Raw genomic sequence first — 16,288 nt, forward strand, 5'->3', positions numbered from 1 at the left:
AATGCACCTCGCCAGGTAGCATCAGGAGGATGGAGACCAAGACCAGAGGAGGAGATAGTTGCATTACCCTGCAGACAATGTCTCCCAAAGCACAAATTGCTTTGAACCACACAGCCTCAGCTATTAGCAACCACTAGATGATCCACCCTTCCATCACCCCAACACTTGACTCCACCGCCTCCGGTAGCAGCACTTGGAGCAAATTAACTCCATGCTGTGTATTTTGCCTCAAACAATATTGTTTCAATGAACCAAGTGCGCTTAGTCTCACACTGCATATGCATGGAGTTTCTAAAGAGCTGGTCACTGGAAAAATTAGAGGCTATCACATATGAATTTTAATCACTAGCCTTTTTTAAGCTGTTTTACATGCAAGTGCTGCAAAGCATCCTCCTTGGTAGAAGCTTTCATTTAAAGGGGAGTTTTAACACATGCCCTCATCATAAGTGTTCAGATGCTTTGTGAAATATTTTGTCCCAAAAAAGGGAACAGATGATGTTATATACCCTCTGCAGCCCCTTGCCCAGCCCACCCACAGCTTCCCCCCCCCCCTTTTTTTTCCACCCCCCTCTTCCCCCCCTCCTTTTAAATTGGCATTTCCTGATGACAGGGCGACACTAGACACAGGATCCAGCAGAGCTTTACAGCCACCTGTGAAGATGCCTCCAGTCCCATCTCATGGACACTACCAGCTCAAGGCAGGCAAGAAAGCACAGGACAACTTCACTAACACTTGTACACCAGCAAATGTCTAAGTTCTGCCCCAGCACCCTGTCTCTACATGGCAATGGTATACTAGAAGCCCAGAGAATTAAAAATCTAATTGCCTCCAATTTTTCTCATTTAACAGAGAACCTTTGATTTTGTGCCCTTTTTCCTTGCCATCCACTCAATTCCAGTCACCTCTACTGCATCTTCCCAGTGTGCTCTGGGCCACAAATATATATATGTATATTTTAGCTTTATTACATATATTACACATTTTATATATTTTACAGAATATATATGTGTGTGTGTATATATATATATATATATATATATATATATATGTGGCCTTGCCTTCTGCACTGGAGAAGAGCTATTCAAGTTGACTTCATGGTTCCTGATTATGTCCTTCTGTCCTATAAAAATAGAACACATCTTGCAGCCTTCCTTATCCAGGTCTTCATGAAAAGGATGAAAAGTTTGTCCTCAGAGGACTGCTGCAACCTGAAACCCCGCAGCAAGGGAGAAGCTGGCACCATCAGCCCGCTCACACACTTGCTCCAAGTTTGCACTATTTGCCTGTGGCCCCAAAAACATCTCAAGCACCATTTCAGCAATGCTTTTTTTGAAGGGTTTATTACCCCAGTGCAGTGTCTGATATCAAGGAAGCAGTTTAATGAGTCAGCTAATCAAGTTCTGCTCTGCCACGCAAACTGCATGAATATTATCCCATGGACATATATAAAAGCACGACAATGAAGAAACCACTCATTGCAAAACTTGGAGACGACACTCCACCAAACACCAGACAAGCTCACGCAGCAACAACTGCTCAGTGGTTCCAGCAAGTTATTTACTCAGCACCTTTTTTCTCAGTGATGTTGCAAATAACATCAGCTGTTTCCAAGCAATCTTCCAGGGAGAAAGCTTGTTTTACCTGTTTGATTTTCTTACTCACATTGAGGAAACTCTCACTGAAAGAAAACCAGAGAAATTAAAACAAAATGCACATATGCATTATTATTCTCACTTTTCTATGATGTGATTTTCATTTAATTTGTTTTTAGAATGAATAATTCCATTTTTAAAAAAAAATATGTAAGCCTATATGTGCATATACATACACAAGCACACACTTACATAGAAAAATGAAGAAAGAAACCCAGAAGGCTAGCCAGAGACTGATTTCCTGCTCTCAGTCACATTGCAAGTTTGACCTTCTGAGATTGCAGGTTTGAGTTTTATTCCTGGTCTACAGGAAGCACCAGACATAATGCAATTGTTTAAAAGCTAAGACACTGCAAAACAAGCGATGGTTTTGCACCAGTTTAGGTTTAACACACTCACAGACCTCCATCCTGATGGCTGAGCTGCCCAAGTACCCATGTCCCACCACACTCATGTGCACCCCCATTGCCTAAAGCAGAGCTTCAGATAGGAGGCATCTCAGAGTCAGTAATTCACTTCAAAAAAAGCTAAAAGTAGTCCTGTCCAACACACTACACCCATGACCCATGAGACACACCATCCACATGCCCTGCTCAAGCAGCTCCACCACTCTCCCTGCAGCACTGCAGAGGGAAAAGCCTGGATCAAACTGCAGAGAACACAATGTCCACCCAGAAGCTTTCAGATTTAAAACAGTGTGCTACATTTTAAGGCACATTTCAAATAACCAGGCAGATTCTTATAATCCACATTACAACCTCCTCTCAGCACCATTTGAATCCCTCTTTTGTACCCAAGCCTGCAATTACCATAATACCAACCCAAGACAGAAAGCACCAGAACAGTGCTGAACATCGAGCGTCTTGTTTAAGAGCTTTGAAGGTGGCTATTTCCATGTCCCCTTGCAAACAGAGCACTCCCTACCATCCACAGCCAGCAGTTATGAATTCAATGGGTGGCTGTCAAAAGCAGATTTACTTTGATAAGGAGGAGAGCAGAGTCGAGCATCTCTGGCTAGAGCTGTCGGTTAGCCCATTGCCTGCAAAAAACACGCAGGGATGTGGGAAAGCACCAAGTCTTCCCCAGCAGAGACTTCAGCAGAGACTTCAGCAGAAAAGCAAGCAGTTGCATTATATTTTAGATGTGTGCCCAGGAAAATCCATGGGTCCTGTCCATATTGGTCAGCAAAATGCTGGCATCATCTACAAAGAACTGTCTCAGCCTGGATTCACGTAACAAGGACACAGTCCTAAGCCTTCCTCTTTCTATAGACAGCTCCCCAGATTTCTAAATTCTTCCCAAAGTGGTTTTGCCCAAAGCACAAGCACTTGCAGGAGGTCTACATTGCAGGTTGGAGTCAGCTTGGGTACAACCCATCTGACCTCTGCCCACGGCAATGCTCCTCTAGATGCATTTCTGGATTGAACTCTGGCTCATCTTTGATTAGAAACGCACCCTAACTCACCACTTACAGCCAAGACATGGCAGAAAACAGGCTGAAACCCTTGGTAAATGGTTCGGTGCTTACTCTTGCTATTAAAAGCCAGGGCTGTATAAAAATCACAGCTAATCCACAAGCAAATCTAAACACACCGTGCAAGTCCAGACAACTATAATAAAATGATCCCCGGTGCAACAACTTTCCGCTTCCTCTCAAATTCTCTTTTAGATCATGGCTTATCTGGTAAGAACAAAATCCTGCATCTGTCCTCAGCAACACAACAAACAGAAATAAAGTAAAACTCACACAACATTCATCTGATGAAGACACTGCTTTGAAAGACCCATAAATATCTCCAACTATCTGTCAGTCACATCCTAACTCAAAATCACAGTGTCTCCATAAAGACAACCAACATTAGTTTCCGGGTTTAGTCTGATTATCTCACCAAATTATCTGAAATGTGGTTTCCTCCAAGCTATTAAACATGACATTTGCAGAGTGGTTTAAATGTCTTCCAGAAAACTCATCCGAGCAGCAACAGAAGGATCCCCATCTGAATCACAGTTCCACCGAACCCATGAGTTCCTAAGGACCACAGAGATCCCCATCAGCCCAGCCTGCCCAGGAATCTTGGCAGCCAATAACAGAGTCAAGTCAGTAAGCAGAATTAATTAGAAACACCTGACCTCAAAGAGATTTCAGTGTGAAGCAGTTCTGCAGCATGCAAGGGAGGCTGCCACAGGAACCAAGTCTTGCATTTCACAGAAGAGGGACAGAGCTACAGCACCCGTGGGTGAAGATGGCCACCGTGATGGGAAGATACAATACCAACTCAGGGATATAAAGGCATGACAGAAAACGTATTCTCAGCAGAGATGAAAATCTGGAAGTTTCACACTCTTTTCTGTGACTTCATTTTAATTGCATACTTGCAATATTTAATTGGATATTTGCCCGCTTTTGATCTGACAGTTCGATCTGACCCTGTTGACTGAGCACCCACTCACCTGGCCATCTGCTTATAGGCTTCCTCTGCCACCGCAAAGATGTGAGGATCCATATCCCCCATGTTTTGGCCACTGTACGCATAGACAACATCTTGTTCATAGATTGGCAGCTGCTCATATGGATTGATGGCAACAAGTACAATACCTTAGAACAGATAGACAGATAGATATGTTACAAACCAAGCACAGAGTTAATACTTCAGGCTTTTCAGGGCTTGAGTTAGTTGTTTCAATCAATTTTAAATGTGATGCTTAGAGGAAAAAAAAAAAAAAAAAAAAAAAGGATGAGAAGGGAATGGGGAAGGACTCCTAATTCTTATCTCAGCATCTCCTTCAAAGTGCTATGCTTTGATAGCAAGGCTATAAGCTCCAGTACAGCTACAGAGGAGGCATAAGAAACCAGTGAGAAAAGCAAATATATAATAATCTTCACTGTGTGAAGCCAGACTTTGCAGAAAGAGTGAGAAGAGCTAAACAGTGCCTGAGCCATCACTTCAACAGAATCACAGAATCATATAGGTTGGAAAAGACCTTTAAGATCATCGAGTCCAACCATTAACCTAACACTACCAAGACCACCACTAAACCATGTCCCTAAGCACCTCATCCAAATGTCCTTTAAATACCTCCAGGGATGGCGACCCAACCACTTCCCTGGGCAGCCTGTTCCAATGCTTGACCACCCTTTCAGTGAAGAAAGATTTCCTAATATCCAGTCTAAACCTCCCCTGGCGCAACTTGAGGCCATTTCCTCTTGTCCTATCGCTTGTTACTTGGGAGAAGAGACTGACCCCCACCTCTCTACAACCTCCTTTCAGGTAGTTGTAGAGAGCAATAAGGTCTCCCCTCAGCCTCCTTTTTTCCAGGCTAAACTACCCCAGCTCCCTCAGCCGCTCCTCATAAGACTTCTGCTCCAGACCCTTCACCAGCTTCTCTGCCCTTCTCTGGACACACTCCAGCACCTCAATGTCCCTCTTGTAGCAGGGGGCCCAAAACTGAACACAGTATTCGAGGTGCGGCCTCACTAGTGCCAAGTACAAGGGCACGATCACTTCCCTAGTCCTGCTGGCCACACTATTTTTGATACAAGCCAGGATGCCATTGGCTTTCTTGGCCGCCTGGGCACACTGCTGGCTCATATTCAGGCAGCTGTCAACCAACACCCCCAGGTCCTTCTCTGCCAGGCAGCTTTCCAGCCACTCTTCCCCAAGCCTGTAGCGTTGCATGGGGTTGCTGTGGCCCAAGTGCAGGACCTTGCACTTGGCCTTGTTAAACCTCATACAATTGACCTCGGCCCATCCATCCAGCCTGTCCAGGTCCCTCTGTAGAACCTTCCTACCCTCCAGCAGATAGACACTCCCACACAACTTGGTGTCATCTGCAAACTTACTGAGGGTGCACTCGATCCCTTCGTCCAGATCATTGATAAAGATATTAAACAGAACTGGCCCCAACACAGAGCCCTGGGGAACACCGCTTGTGACCGGCCGCCAACCGGAGTAAACTCCATTCACCACCACTCTTTGGGCCCGACAAAAGCAACAAAAGCAATTCCTACACAACCAAAGCTCCGCTAGACCCAAACAAATATCCCGGATTTTCCCCTGGCTTAAATTCCGAGCAAAAGCTCATAACAAAGAACACACTCAAATCAAAATGACCTGCATAAATCACTTGAAAGGAATGCCAGAGCCTGTATTAAAGCTTTAACGTTTCTTTCCTCTCCAGCTCTAGGAATGCTGTGCCTGCCCAGAAGAGGCAGCGAGCCCAGGAATTAATGAGAGTCAAAGCCACGCATGGCGCTACCCATGTGCTCGAGGGAGCTGGTCTGCACCCTGCAAAACTGAAGCACTGACAAGTTCCACCTTTGAAGCACCTTCTGGTTTTGCAGGTTTAAATTGTTATTGTAAGGAGCTCCAGAGAGCACGTGGCTGGTGGGAGCAGGTGCTGTGCTCCCAGCCCTGCCAATTCAGGGCTCGGACATGCTCAAGTTACAGCAAAGCACAGGAACTCTCAGCCTGCAGCAAACACCAGGATACAGTGACTTAAGCCACAGCAAAAGGCAAAGGTCAGCTAAGTCACATTACCTGCCTCCGCAGGATATTAACCCAACAGCTTCACCTCATCATGCCCTGCTCCTATCTGTTTGCATCTTGGTTCTGTTAGGGCCATGCATCTCTTTCCCTTAGTGACCAAAAACACACCTGCAGCCACAATGCACACCGAGCTGAAGGGCAGTAGTTGCCTCAGCACTGGCTGCCAGATAAGCACTTTTCTCCCATCCTAAACCACTTTATAACTAGAGCACAGGGTACGTTACACCCACACAGCGCTTTGTAGCTAGACCTACACTTGCCGAGCCCAAACAGCCAAGCCTAAACCCATGCATCTTCATTAGCATGATGCTGTGCTCAAGATTATTATAAACCCTCAGGAGAAGCTGCACTAATGAAACCTCACTGATTTTGGGTGAAAGCAAGCTTGCATCTGACCAGGAGCACACATGCAGCTGCAAAAGGCTGCAAGTTATGCCAATAGTCTAACATTACACATCATTAAACAGTTAAAGGAAAAATCACCACTATTACCAGCCACTGAGGCCACGTATTTCAAGGGTACTACTTTAAATAGTCATCTCCTCCTGCCAAGCATTTCCTCAACAACCCTAAATTGCAACACTTAATCATAGCTGTACATACCAGCCTTAACCCTGCCCACACAAATAGTCCTATGCATTTCACTGTAATTTTGCAACTCATTACTTAGAGAATTGTTAGTCTGCATCAATGCTAGCAAAGTCATCCTGAGTGCCAGCAAGAGGGTTTGACATTCAATATTCTCCAACATAACTGAATAAAAATGGCTGAATTGCCTTCTTCCTTTGTTTTTAGGTTGCAGTTTGTTGCCATCCATTCACACGTAACTGCTGTTTTGAATGGTTTTGGCAGGCCACCCTTCCCAGGAAGGACAAACCCAAGTGCACACCTGCCCTCCTTTTGCTTTGAATTTGAGTTTGATGATCCCCAAAGTCATCAAGAAAAGGAAGGAAACAACAGTGCAGCAAGGGGGTTTTTTTGCAGTCTTTCAGGACAAAAACCCTGCTATGGACATTTCTCAGTTGGATCACATCTTTCTGGCACATTGCTGTTCTCCAGTGGTTTGCTAGGTCCTGCTTTTTTCCCCCCCACAGACTGCCAAGCACATGCAAAGTTGGCCTCAAACTCATCTGACAAGATGTTCCCACCAAGAGTTACATACATGGACCACGAGCTCAGGAAGTTCACAGTGCACCAACCCTCAAAAACCACCTCTGGTTTTGCCAAATAAAGCTTGTTGGCACACACTCGTGTCTCCCACCCCCCCGGACCTTCCTCATGCCACAGCCTCTGGCTTGTGGTCTCAAGGGGTTTCTATGTGGACATGCTCTAACCCACTGCTTTCCAGGAGCTGAACACGTGGCCTAGACACTCACCACAGTACGTGTAGATGTGGTTGGACTCGAGGAACCTGACTTTGAGGTTGTGGAGGACCGCAGGCTCATGCAGGTAGCTCAGGGCTGTCAGGTCATTCTCTCCCACTAGGATATCTGGATTGCGCAGGAAAGGCAGTTCATTTCCTTGGAGGTCAATAGGATATTTGTAGAGCTGAAGAGACACACATGAGGAGTGTGAGAACACAAAAACCAACAGCTCCTTTAATGTCTTATAATCCAAGGATAACTTCAGCTTGATACAGTCAATACTTGCACCTCCTGCTCTAACTGGAATGAAAGCCCCTTTATGCTAAATGCTATAGGGACCTGGATGATCCTGTTGTCACACACTGCCAGTAGACAGGACATCCCCCTGGTAAATGGCTTTGAGCTGGCCAACAGATGGTCCTGGGGGACACAGATGGTCCACAAGCACCAACCTGAGCATACTTGGATTGTTTTCAGGCCAGCCTTGGGGCGAATAGCCTTTAGCCAGCTCTGAGTAGTAACAGGTACCATACAGAAAACCATGGCTTCATCTGATCTAAGCATCTTCATGCTTTTTAAAAGGCAGTCTCATTTCAAAATAGACCATATTCTTCCCATCAGAGTGATTTCTCAAGTCATTTTTAATTCAAGTTACTTCTATACTCAAAACCTTACACCCTTTCAGACAGAGGAGGACATGAAAAAGTGTTTGGTTTTTTTTTCCTTAACAAGGGGGGAGGGGGGGGGAGTGGGGAGGCAGGGAAATAATAGTTGCCTGTGATGTTGCTTCCCATGGGGTGTCTCAGGAAGGAGTCCTGATGCTCAGCTCCCAGCAGAAGGGAAGAATCCCAGTTTGCAAGCAGAAGGGAACCACAACCATTGCATTGGCACTGGATCACAAACAGCACAATAAAAGCCAACCCAAGTGCATAAGGACAGGCTCACACAGCACATCTGACAACCTCAGGCTTGTTTTATACTCCAATTCCATGTTGCCAATGCCAATTTTCAAGAGCTTGCACTCAGTCTCATCTCAATGGCAAACACACCAGGGATCCCTTGTGATATTTAGAAATCAGCTATTCATTCAGAAGGAGTACTCTTGCATACAGAGTACAGCCAGAAACCACAAAATCCATGAAAATTCACTTAAAGCACAAGGACAAGAGAGAAGCACTAAACAGTTGGGTAATGCATGCTGGCCATCAGGAACAAAAGGCTTTCAACAGCTTCAAAACCCCCAAAGATACGTATGCTCAGTGTCTCCATCTGATGCACGCGTGTGCTGTTCCCCTTCGCTAAAGCTTTTCAGCCCAACGTGACTTCGGTCCAGGCAGGTTTTCATTCAGAAGAGCATCAAACAGGGGTCTCTGGGAGCACCTGCAGTAAGCAGCAGTCTCTTGCACAAACCCAAAATGAGATGTTCCTCTGTTTCATCGTGACAGTGACATGCTTTTTAAGCTACCATCTACAACACCTAGTAATCCTTTAATCTCCTTGTACTTTAATGTTGCTGACCCTAAAACTCAGCTGTACAAAAAGGCTAGACCTTGCAGGACTTCTTAGCTCCTCTGGTTTCCAGGGAAATATCCAGATTAAAGAGAGAGAGAGAGAAAGGGGGGGGGGGGGGGGGGGAATCTCTCCCCACCCCAAGTACTAAAACTGCTGAAGATCTCAACCAGAAAAGAAGGATGGAGGTCGCAGTACTCAGCAATACGTGCAGACATACTTTGGCTACCTAAGCACAACAAGCATCAGGAAGGAGCTGCTGTGGATGAGATGGGTGCCCACCTGCACCCAGGCACCCATGTCTGCTGGGCACCTATTAGCACTGCTCGTGAAACCCACCCTGGAGTTGAAGCCTATAGTGCTTTTCACACCCGTCACCAGTTTCTTGCAAAGGCTTGAGCACTGCTGCTTGGTTTCACCAAGGTTTCTATCTTCTTGCCTCAGGAGCAAGAGAAAAAGCATGTAAAAAACCTGCAACAAGGGTCATCCCTGTGGCATCCAATGCCACTAGGAGACAGGGACAAGTCACTGTGTGGAACGACTGGAATAGTGGAAACATGCCCGTCGTGAGCATCATGCTTGCATCATGAGCACGAAGCATCATGTCATTAGAGAAAAAGATATGCTCAAATGATGACTGATATGACTTGGAACAGGGACTGATAGACGCAGAATGGTGAATCCAGGAGGTCCAACCACAGGGCTACTGGGCAGGGAGCCCACCAAGAAGCAAGGGGCAGTGACTCATGGTCCTACAAGAACATGCCTGGTGCTTCCAAGGGACAGTGAGGTGGCATCTGTGCATCTCCTCATCCACATTTATCACCATGGGGGGGGGGGGGAAGCACCTCTAAGAGGAGCATCATCCATCCTTTACCCTCCTCAGAAAGCTGCCCTATGCTGGAAGAGCAAGTTAGGGAGGACAACAAGCACAGCCGGGGCTGACCCAGGAAGAGCCAACAGCACCATGCACTGGGTGCAGATTTCAACGCAAATGACTTTCTTTGCAAACCTAATGTACTGCAAACAGCCTGCACTTGCGCTGCTCTGAAAGAATTGTTTTGATGAACAGCCTAATCAAGCATGTCTCATTCCTGTTCTCCATCTTCCCATTAAGTAATAGGGTGAAAGTATTCCCCGCAGTACGGAAATGGTCAGCTGGCAGGGGACATGAATTACTCACCATCCTCAGAGCATTTTCAATTTGGAGAAAGTGGCCTCTATTAACTCTTTTAGCAACAAAGCAGATCACCCTCTAGACAATTAAGGAAACCCTGTCTGCTCAGTGAAGAAAACTCATTTAGGTGGAATTCTTCATAAAAAAAGTAAATATATTTATTCTTCCTGCTACACCAAGCACACGTGGGAAACACACCTCGTGGCAGGCACGTAGCATGGCTGCTCCCTTCCCACAAACCACCCAAATTTTGAAGCTGATGCAAATGCCGCAGTTAACTTCATCTACAATCCCCCGCTGTTACCCAACGTCCCACCCCATGAGCTTTTTGTGCAGGACAGAAAGCAGCTGCTCTTCCCTAGCCTCTGTTCTGCTTTGGGAATTATTTATGATCGGCTGCACACATGCTGTGAGCCTGGGCTGTTCATGCATTTGAAAGCTTGCTAAAAAACTTCTACATTTAAATGAGTTTCTCATTTTTGTCTTTTAGAGCTTTCTTAATTTTTTTTTAAATGGAGAAAAAAGGGTTTTACATAAGATTATACTTAGAGAAAAACTAAAGCATAGAGAAAGCTGTTGCACAGCAGTCACTTCTGCGCTCTATGTGATTTTTTTCCATCAGTACCCAAGTTTGAGTAGATGCCACCAGCTGCACTCTTTCCAATTTGTTCAGCAGCAAAAACCATGAATTGATATTTCTAACATACTACTGCTATAAAAAAACCCCCTCATTCTGATATCACAGACTATTACAACTTTACCAGAGGATGAAAAGAGATGAGAGGGATCAAGGGCTTTTCTCACAACCTACTTTAACACAAGTATCTGGGGAGGGAGCGGGCCGGGGAAAGCTGGAAGCGCTAAGGCAATAAAACACATTTAAAAATACTTCCTAAAAAATATGAGATGGCTCAGGCTCTCATACATTAATTCAAAGCTTTAAATCACTGAAAACAACAACAACGTTCAAAAGCTTACAGTTTCATCTTCAAGTTTCAGATGGAGGCTTTTATCTCCCTCTTTGTAATCCTTGATAATTTCTGCCAATCTCCAAACTTCATCAGGGTCAGAAATCCAAACCCTAGTGTACTGGGGGGGGGGGGGGGGGGGGGGGGGGGAGCTTAAACACAAGGAAACCTCAGGAAATTAAAGCATAAATAAATTCACCATAGATACAATCCCACACTCATTGTAAAGTCAGCACAGCTAAACCATTTATTTCAGTCCAAAAAAGAAACATTCCAATTTTAGGTTTGGGAGTAAATTATAGATCAGAAGTCTGATTTTCAATCAGACTTTCAATCAGGCTTCTCCTGGACGAGGCGTACGCTGGCTTGTTACCAATCTAACAAAGCGGGGTACAGACTCAAGGTAAATGTGAAATTTAATTTCCCTAGAGAGAAAAAAAAAAAAACAACACCCAAACACAAACAACAACTAAAAACAACCCAAAACACCCCCAAAAAACAGCCTTCTAGAAGCTTTTATGAAATAACACAATTCCCCCCCAGCAGACCGTACACCAAAGCATATTTCTTTTGCACAAAACAACGATAGGTTGCTCCCCACAGAGCAAGCCCTAACCCAAACCCACTGCCATGGAGCTAAACAAATAATGGAAGACACCAAAGCCAACTTCTTCGGTTGGAGGTGAACCTGCAAACAGGCTTCAAGGCTCCAGAAAAATGCTTAGATGCAACATTTAACCTTTTTAGCATCTCCAAAGTTCGAGCCACCCTTATGCCTCCAAGAGGAAATCCCAAGGTAGACCCATACAGCCCAGCCAAAGTGTCCATGAAGGGACAAAATCCAAGAGCAAGCAGCACCACTCACACGTAACGAGAATATGGCATTACTTTGAGCCACACCACCTCCTACTAATGAAATTTAATTTGCTTTTATGATGCAGAGATAAATACTCTGCCCAGGCTGCGTAAAAGCATCCCCCTGTGCCAAGCAAGTAACTTGCTGCACTGAGACCTCCAGTACTCGCTCTCAGGAGTTGGGACAAACACATTGCAGACCCAGCAGTAACACTGCAACCTCCATGCACAGGTTTCCCTCACCCTCTACATCCACCTTTCTTTTTGCCAGAGCAGGTACCGGTTTCCCTGCTCATGGGGTTGCCAGGGCAAGGTCCTGAGAACAAGGAACCCAAAATTGCTCCATCTCTGCAGGGAATCACCTTGAGTCAGGCTTTTGTTGCTGCACATGGACCCATAAAGCCAGCCTGATGCTGGGCTCAGCCAGACAACACAGAGTCAACAGGAACTCTTCAACGATCACTTATTTACTGGCATTTTGGGGGGCATGTCTCCCCCCAACTCTTCCTGTTGATTGAAATAAGAGCTATATAAACTTATTCTTACACAAAACACAAGGTGTTGGGGGAAACCCCAGCAAATCCAAGCAACACCAGCACTGTAGCACCAAAGATGGTTTTGGCCCTCATCTTAAAACCAAACCCCCAGTACGCAATGGCCAAATAACTCTCAGAGCAACCCAAGAGTTAAAACAGCAGCAGCTAACAGCCTACTCTGCAGCTGAAGAGCAATAGATTTTTATATGTATCATGTAATCATTTTCAGAGTTGCTCAATAGCTACAGTAGCGGGAACCCTTAGATGTTAACGGAGCTAAACAAATATATTGCCAGAACAGCAGTTTTATCAGGGAGGGGAAAAAAAATAAAATAAAATAGACTTTTCTCAGCACACCACCTCTAGCACCCCACAAGCCTTCAGTGCTTTCCCTGCCACGAGGAAGGGAGACTGCCACAGGGAAGGGGCCAGTTCAGGACCCCCAGCCCAGTCTCCCCTGTCCCCTCCAGCAAGCAGCACTGCAAGAGATGCAACATCCCTGCAGCATGGCCAGGAGCCCCATCTTTGGTCAGACCATGAAACAAAGAGTAGGTGCAGCTAGAGATACATCAGTGCTTTCCTCACCCCCTGCACCTCGCCCCAGTTTCTCCAGGCTCCAATACTACAGGAAGGGCCTTATGGACCATTGCTGCAGCTCTCACCCCTCCTGCAAAACACCTTGCCTGCCTTTTCATCCCCACCACCGTGGTTTCATCCAGTGCCAGCTCTCTCTTGGCAGAAGAGAGATCAAACGCTCTAGAAATGCCCAAAAATAGCCGGGGATCAGGATGTACCCAGCTCAAGGCAGCCTCAAAAACAAGACATTGCTGGTCTTGGCTGGAGTCCTGCAAATTCTCAACCTGCACACAGTGCTGGGATGAGCCATGGACCTGCCTGGACAGATGGATGCAGAGAGGGGCACGTTGACCCCAAAACAACCCAAAAACCATGGTGGTGCTTGCGCATGCTTTAGTAGATGAAATTTGGGTCCACCTCCAGCAGCAGTAAGAGGTCACATCGGCCCCTCTCAGCAATTCATTGCCAACCATGGCCAGGAGCCATCCAATGCCCTGGTGAGATGTGGGAACCACTGGCGGAGGGTAGCAGCTCTCAGCATCCACCACCCACGGATAGACTTACAACCTGGTGGTGAAAGACTTCACATCCCATCAGCCATCCCAACCACAAAACTACAGAATTTTAATAATAAACCTGATTCTCTGAGACTCTTGTGCATACACACATACACAAGGGATTGCACAGCATAGAAGGCAATAAGACATAGGTGTCTGCAAGATCTCAGGAGCACTGGAGGTAACTCATTCCCTGGCTGGAAGATTCCGAATGCGATCACTGCTCCAGCACAAGCACTCCCCACACCGAGCGCTTCCCATCCTGCTAAACAGCTGCGGGCTGTTAGAATAAGCTGTTATGAATGCATTTCCCCAAGCATCTACAATGCTGTCCATAAATCCCAAGTATGTCAAACCGTACAGCGCTGAAATAAAAGCACTTTGTCATTCTTAGATCTTTACAAGACAAGCTTTAATTAAAACCCACCAAGGCTTGGAGGGAGCCCATGGTAGGGGCACGCTGGAACACATGCTCACATTGCCTGCCTTCCTTGCCTCTGACTTCTGCAACCCACTCCCTCCAAAGCAACTTCACGCACCGTATGTTTGCCAATTAAATTCATATAGATGAGAGCCACCAGGTCACCAAAACCATGTCCCCAAGCAGGTACCTACCCAGGCAGGAGGAGAGCATTTCTGTGAACCTCTACTTCCATAATCTCACCTCTAGCCTAATTATTCCACTTTATATGCCATGTCCTGGCTTCGCTAGCTTTAACAACCTCTTGATCTTCTGGAGAAGCTTGTTATTAAGGGAAAGGGCAGGCGGGTCTATCTCAAAGCACTGGGACCAGAGGATTAGCCTGACTTCAGGCTCAAGAGACACAACCCTGGGCAAATCACTTAACTTCCCAACACTCCAGTGTCTCTATCCAGGAGGGTAGAAAGAAAAATGTTTCTTTAATCCTCAAGGACACCTTTGAACAGGGTGTTAGCATTAATCAGAAATAGCTCTACATGCTCAGCCTCTCAAGAAAAAAAAAAAAATTTAAAAAAAAAAACCTGGGTTTTTTGTTTTGTTTTTTTGGTGGTTTTTTTTTTTTTTTTTTTTTAAACCAGATTCCCAATAAGCCAAAGTGATTCGGTGCTCTTGGAGCCTCTTGCATTATCCCACCCAGATTAAGCAGAAGCTTAATAAATTCAATCCCCACCTCCTGATTTGATTTAGATTTTAGCAGGCTGCCACTATGGATGCAGATTAAAAACATTAAATTAGAAGAGGCAGGTTTTGTTTTGCTGTTTGAAAGCCCCCAGCGCTGGCCAAAGGCACTCCCAGCAAACCATCCTCAAACTCCTGGTGATGTGCTCGGTGGATGCTCCAGCACAGCGGGAAGGGATGCTGGTCTGCACGGAAGGAGTTACACCAACAGTGTGGACAGAGTATAATCTTCCATTAAATTAAGAAAAGACTATAATTTTCCATTAAACTAAACTGAGATAGCTAATTTTAAGCATTTTTTTCTTAGTCTGAGCTGTTTGGTGGTTGCAACAGTGTCCTGGTTTCAGCCGGGATAGAGTTGATTTCCTTCCTAGTGGCTGGTATAGCGCTGTGTTTTGGGTTTTAGTAATATTGATAACACGCCGATGTTTTGGCTGTTGCTACACTTGTCAAGGACTTTTTTTCCCAGCTCCCCATGCTCTGCCAGGTGCAGAAGAAGCTGGGAGGGGACACAGCCAGGATAGTTGATCCAAACTGACCAAAGGGCTATTCCATACCATATGATGTCATGTTCAGTATATAAAGCTGGGGGGAAGAAGAAGGAAGGGGGGGACGTTCGGAGTGATGGCATTTGTCTTCCCAAGTAACCGTTACGCATGATGGAGCCCTGCTTTCCTGGAGATGGCTGAACACCTGCCTGCCCATGGGAAGGAGTGAATGAATTCCTTGCTTCGCTTTGCTCGCACAGCTTTTGCATTCCCTATTAAACTGTCCTTATCTCAACCCACGAGTGTTCTCACTTTTACTCTTCCGATTCTCTTCCCCATCCCACCGCGGGGGGAGTGAGCAAGCGGCTGCGTGGTGCTTAGTTGCCGTCTGGGGCTAAACCACGACAGTTCTTTTTGGCGCCCAACGTGGGGCTCGAAGGGTTTGAGATAATGGCAGATTTGATTGGAATGTGCTAGATGATAGAATTTATAGCTGTTATTGCTGTTTGGCTATTAATCAGCAGGCTTCTGTGCTTGTCATAGGGCTTACTTTCTTTACTGTATATTAGAGTCTAGGGCTCGTTAGTGGCTGCTTTTTGCTTTTGCTGCTTGCCGTGCTGCTGTGCTGCTTATCACCTTACTCTGCTGTGCCTGGGAACATTTTGATAACAGCAATGGCCATGCGCCGGGGCTGGCAGATGGCCAGGACATCGCTGCTGTTTCTGTGCTCTGCTTTAATTGGTGATGTTTTGCCTGTGAAATTTGTTATTAAAACAGTGACCTTGGATTTATTTTGGTATTATCTAAGTGCTGTACTGAAACCGTTATTGTATGTCAGGTATTACTTTATGGAGGAAATGCAGAATTGTACCTTCACTACTTTCTTCTACAATGCTTCC

The 16,288-nt window shown here is 45.7% G+C and overlaps 2 protein-coding genes across 2 annotated transcripts in view; both read right to left on the bottom strand.

Annotated features, from left to right (window-relative positions):
* Window positions 1-11,850, bottom strand: part of MYO5B (myosin VB) — a 143,149-nt gene extending 131,299 nt beyond the window's left edge. The window contains 4 exon segments of the mRNA XM_075488783.1: window positions 4,105-4,249; window positions 7,577-7,748; window positions 11,229-11,339; window positions 11,845-11,850. Coding sequence (XP_075344898.1) covers window positions 4,105-4,249; window positions 7,577-7,748; window positions 11,229-11,339; window positions 11,845-11,850 — 434 coding nt within the window.
* The window catches only part of CZH18orf32 (chromosome Z C18orf32 homolog), a 349,853-nt gene that overhangs the window by 297,512 nt on the left and 36,053 nt on the right, over window positions 1-16,288 (bottom strand). The gene's annotated exons all lie outside the window — the stretch shown is intronic.

The sequence above is a fragment of the Mycteria americana genome (genome assembly GCF_035582795.1).
Source record: "Mycteria americana isolate JAX WOST 10 ecotype Jacksonville Zoo and Gardens chromosome Z unlocalized genomic scaffold, USCA_MyAme_1.0 Scaffold_18, whole genome shotgun sequence".
NCBI lineage: Eukaryota > Metazoa > Chordata > Aves > Ciconiiformes > Ciconiidae > Mycteria > Mycteria americana.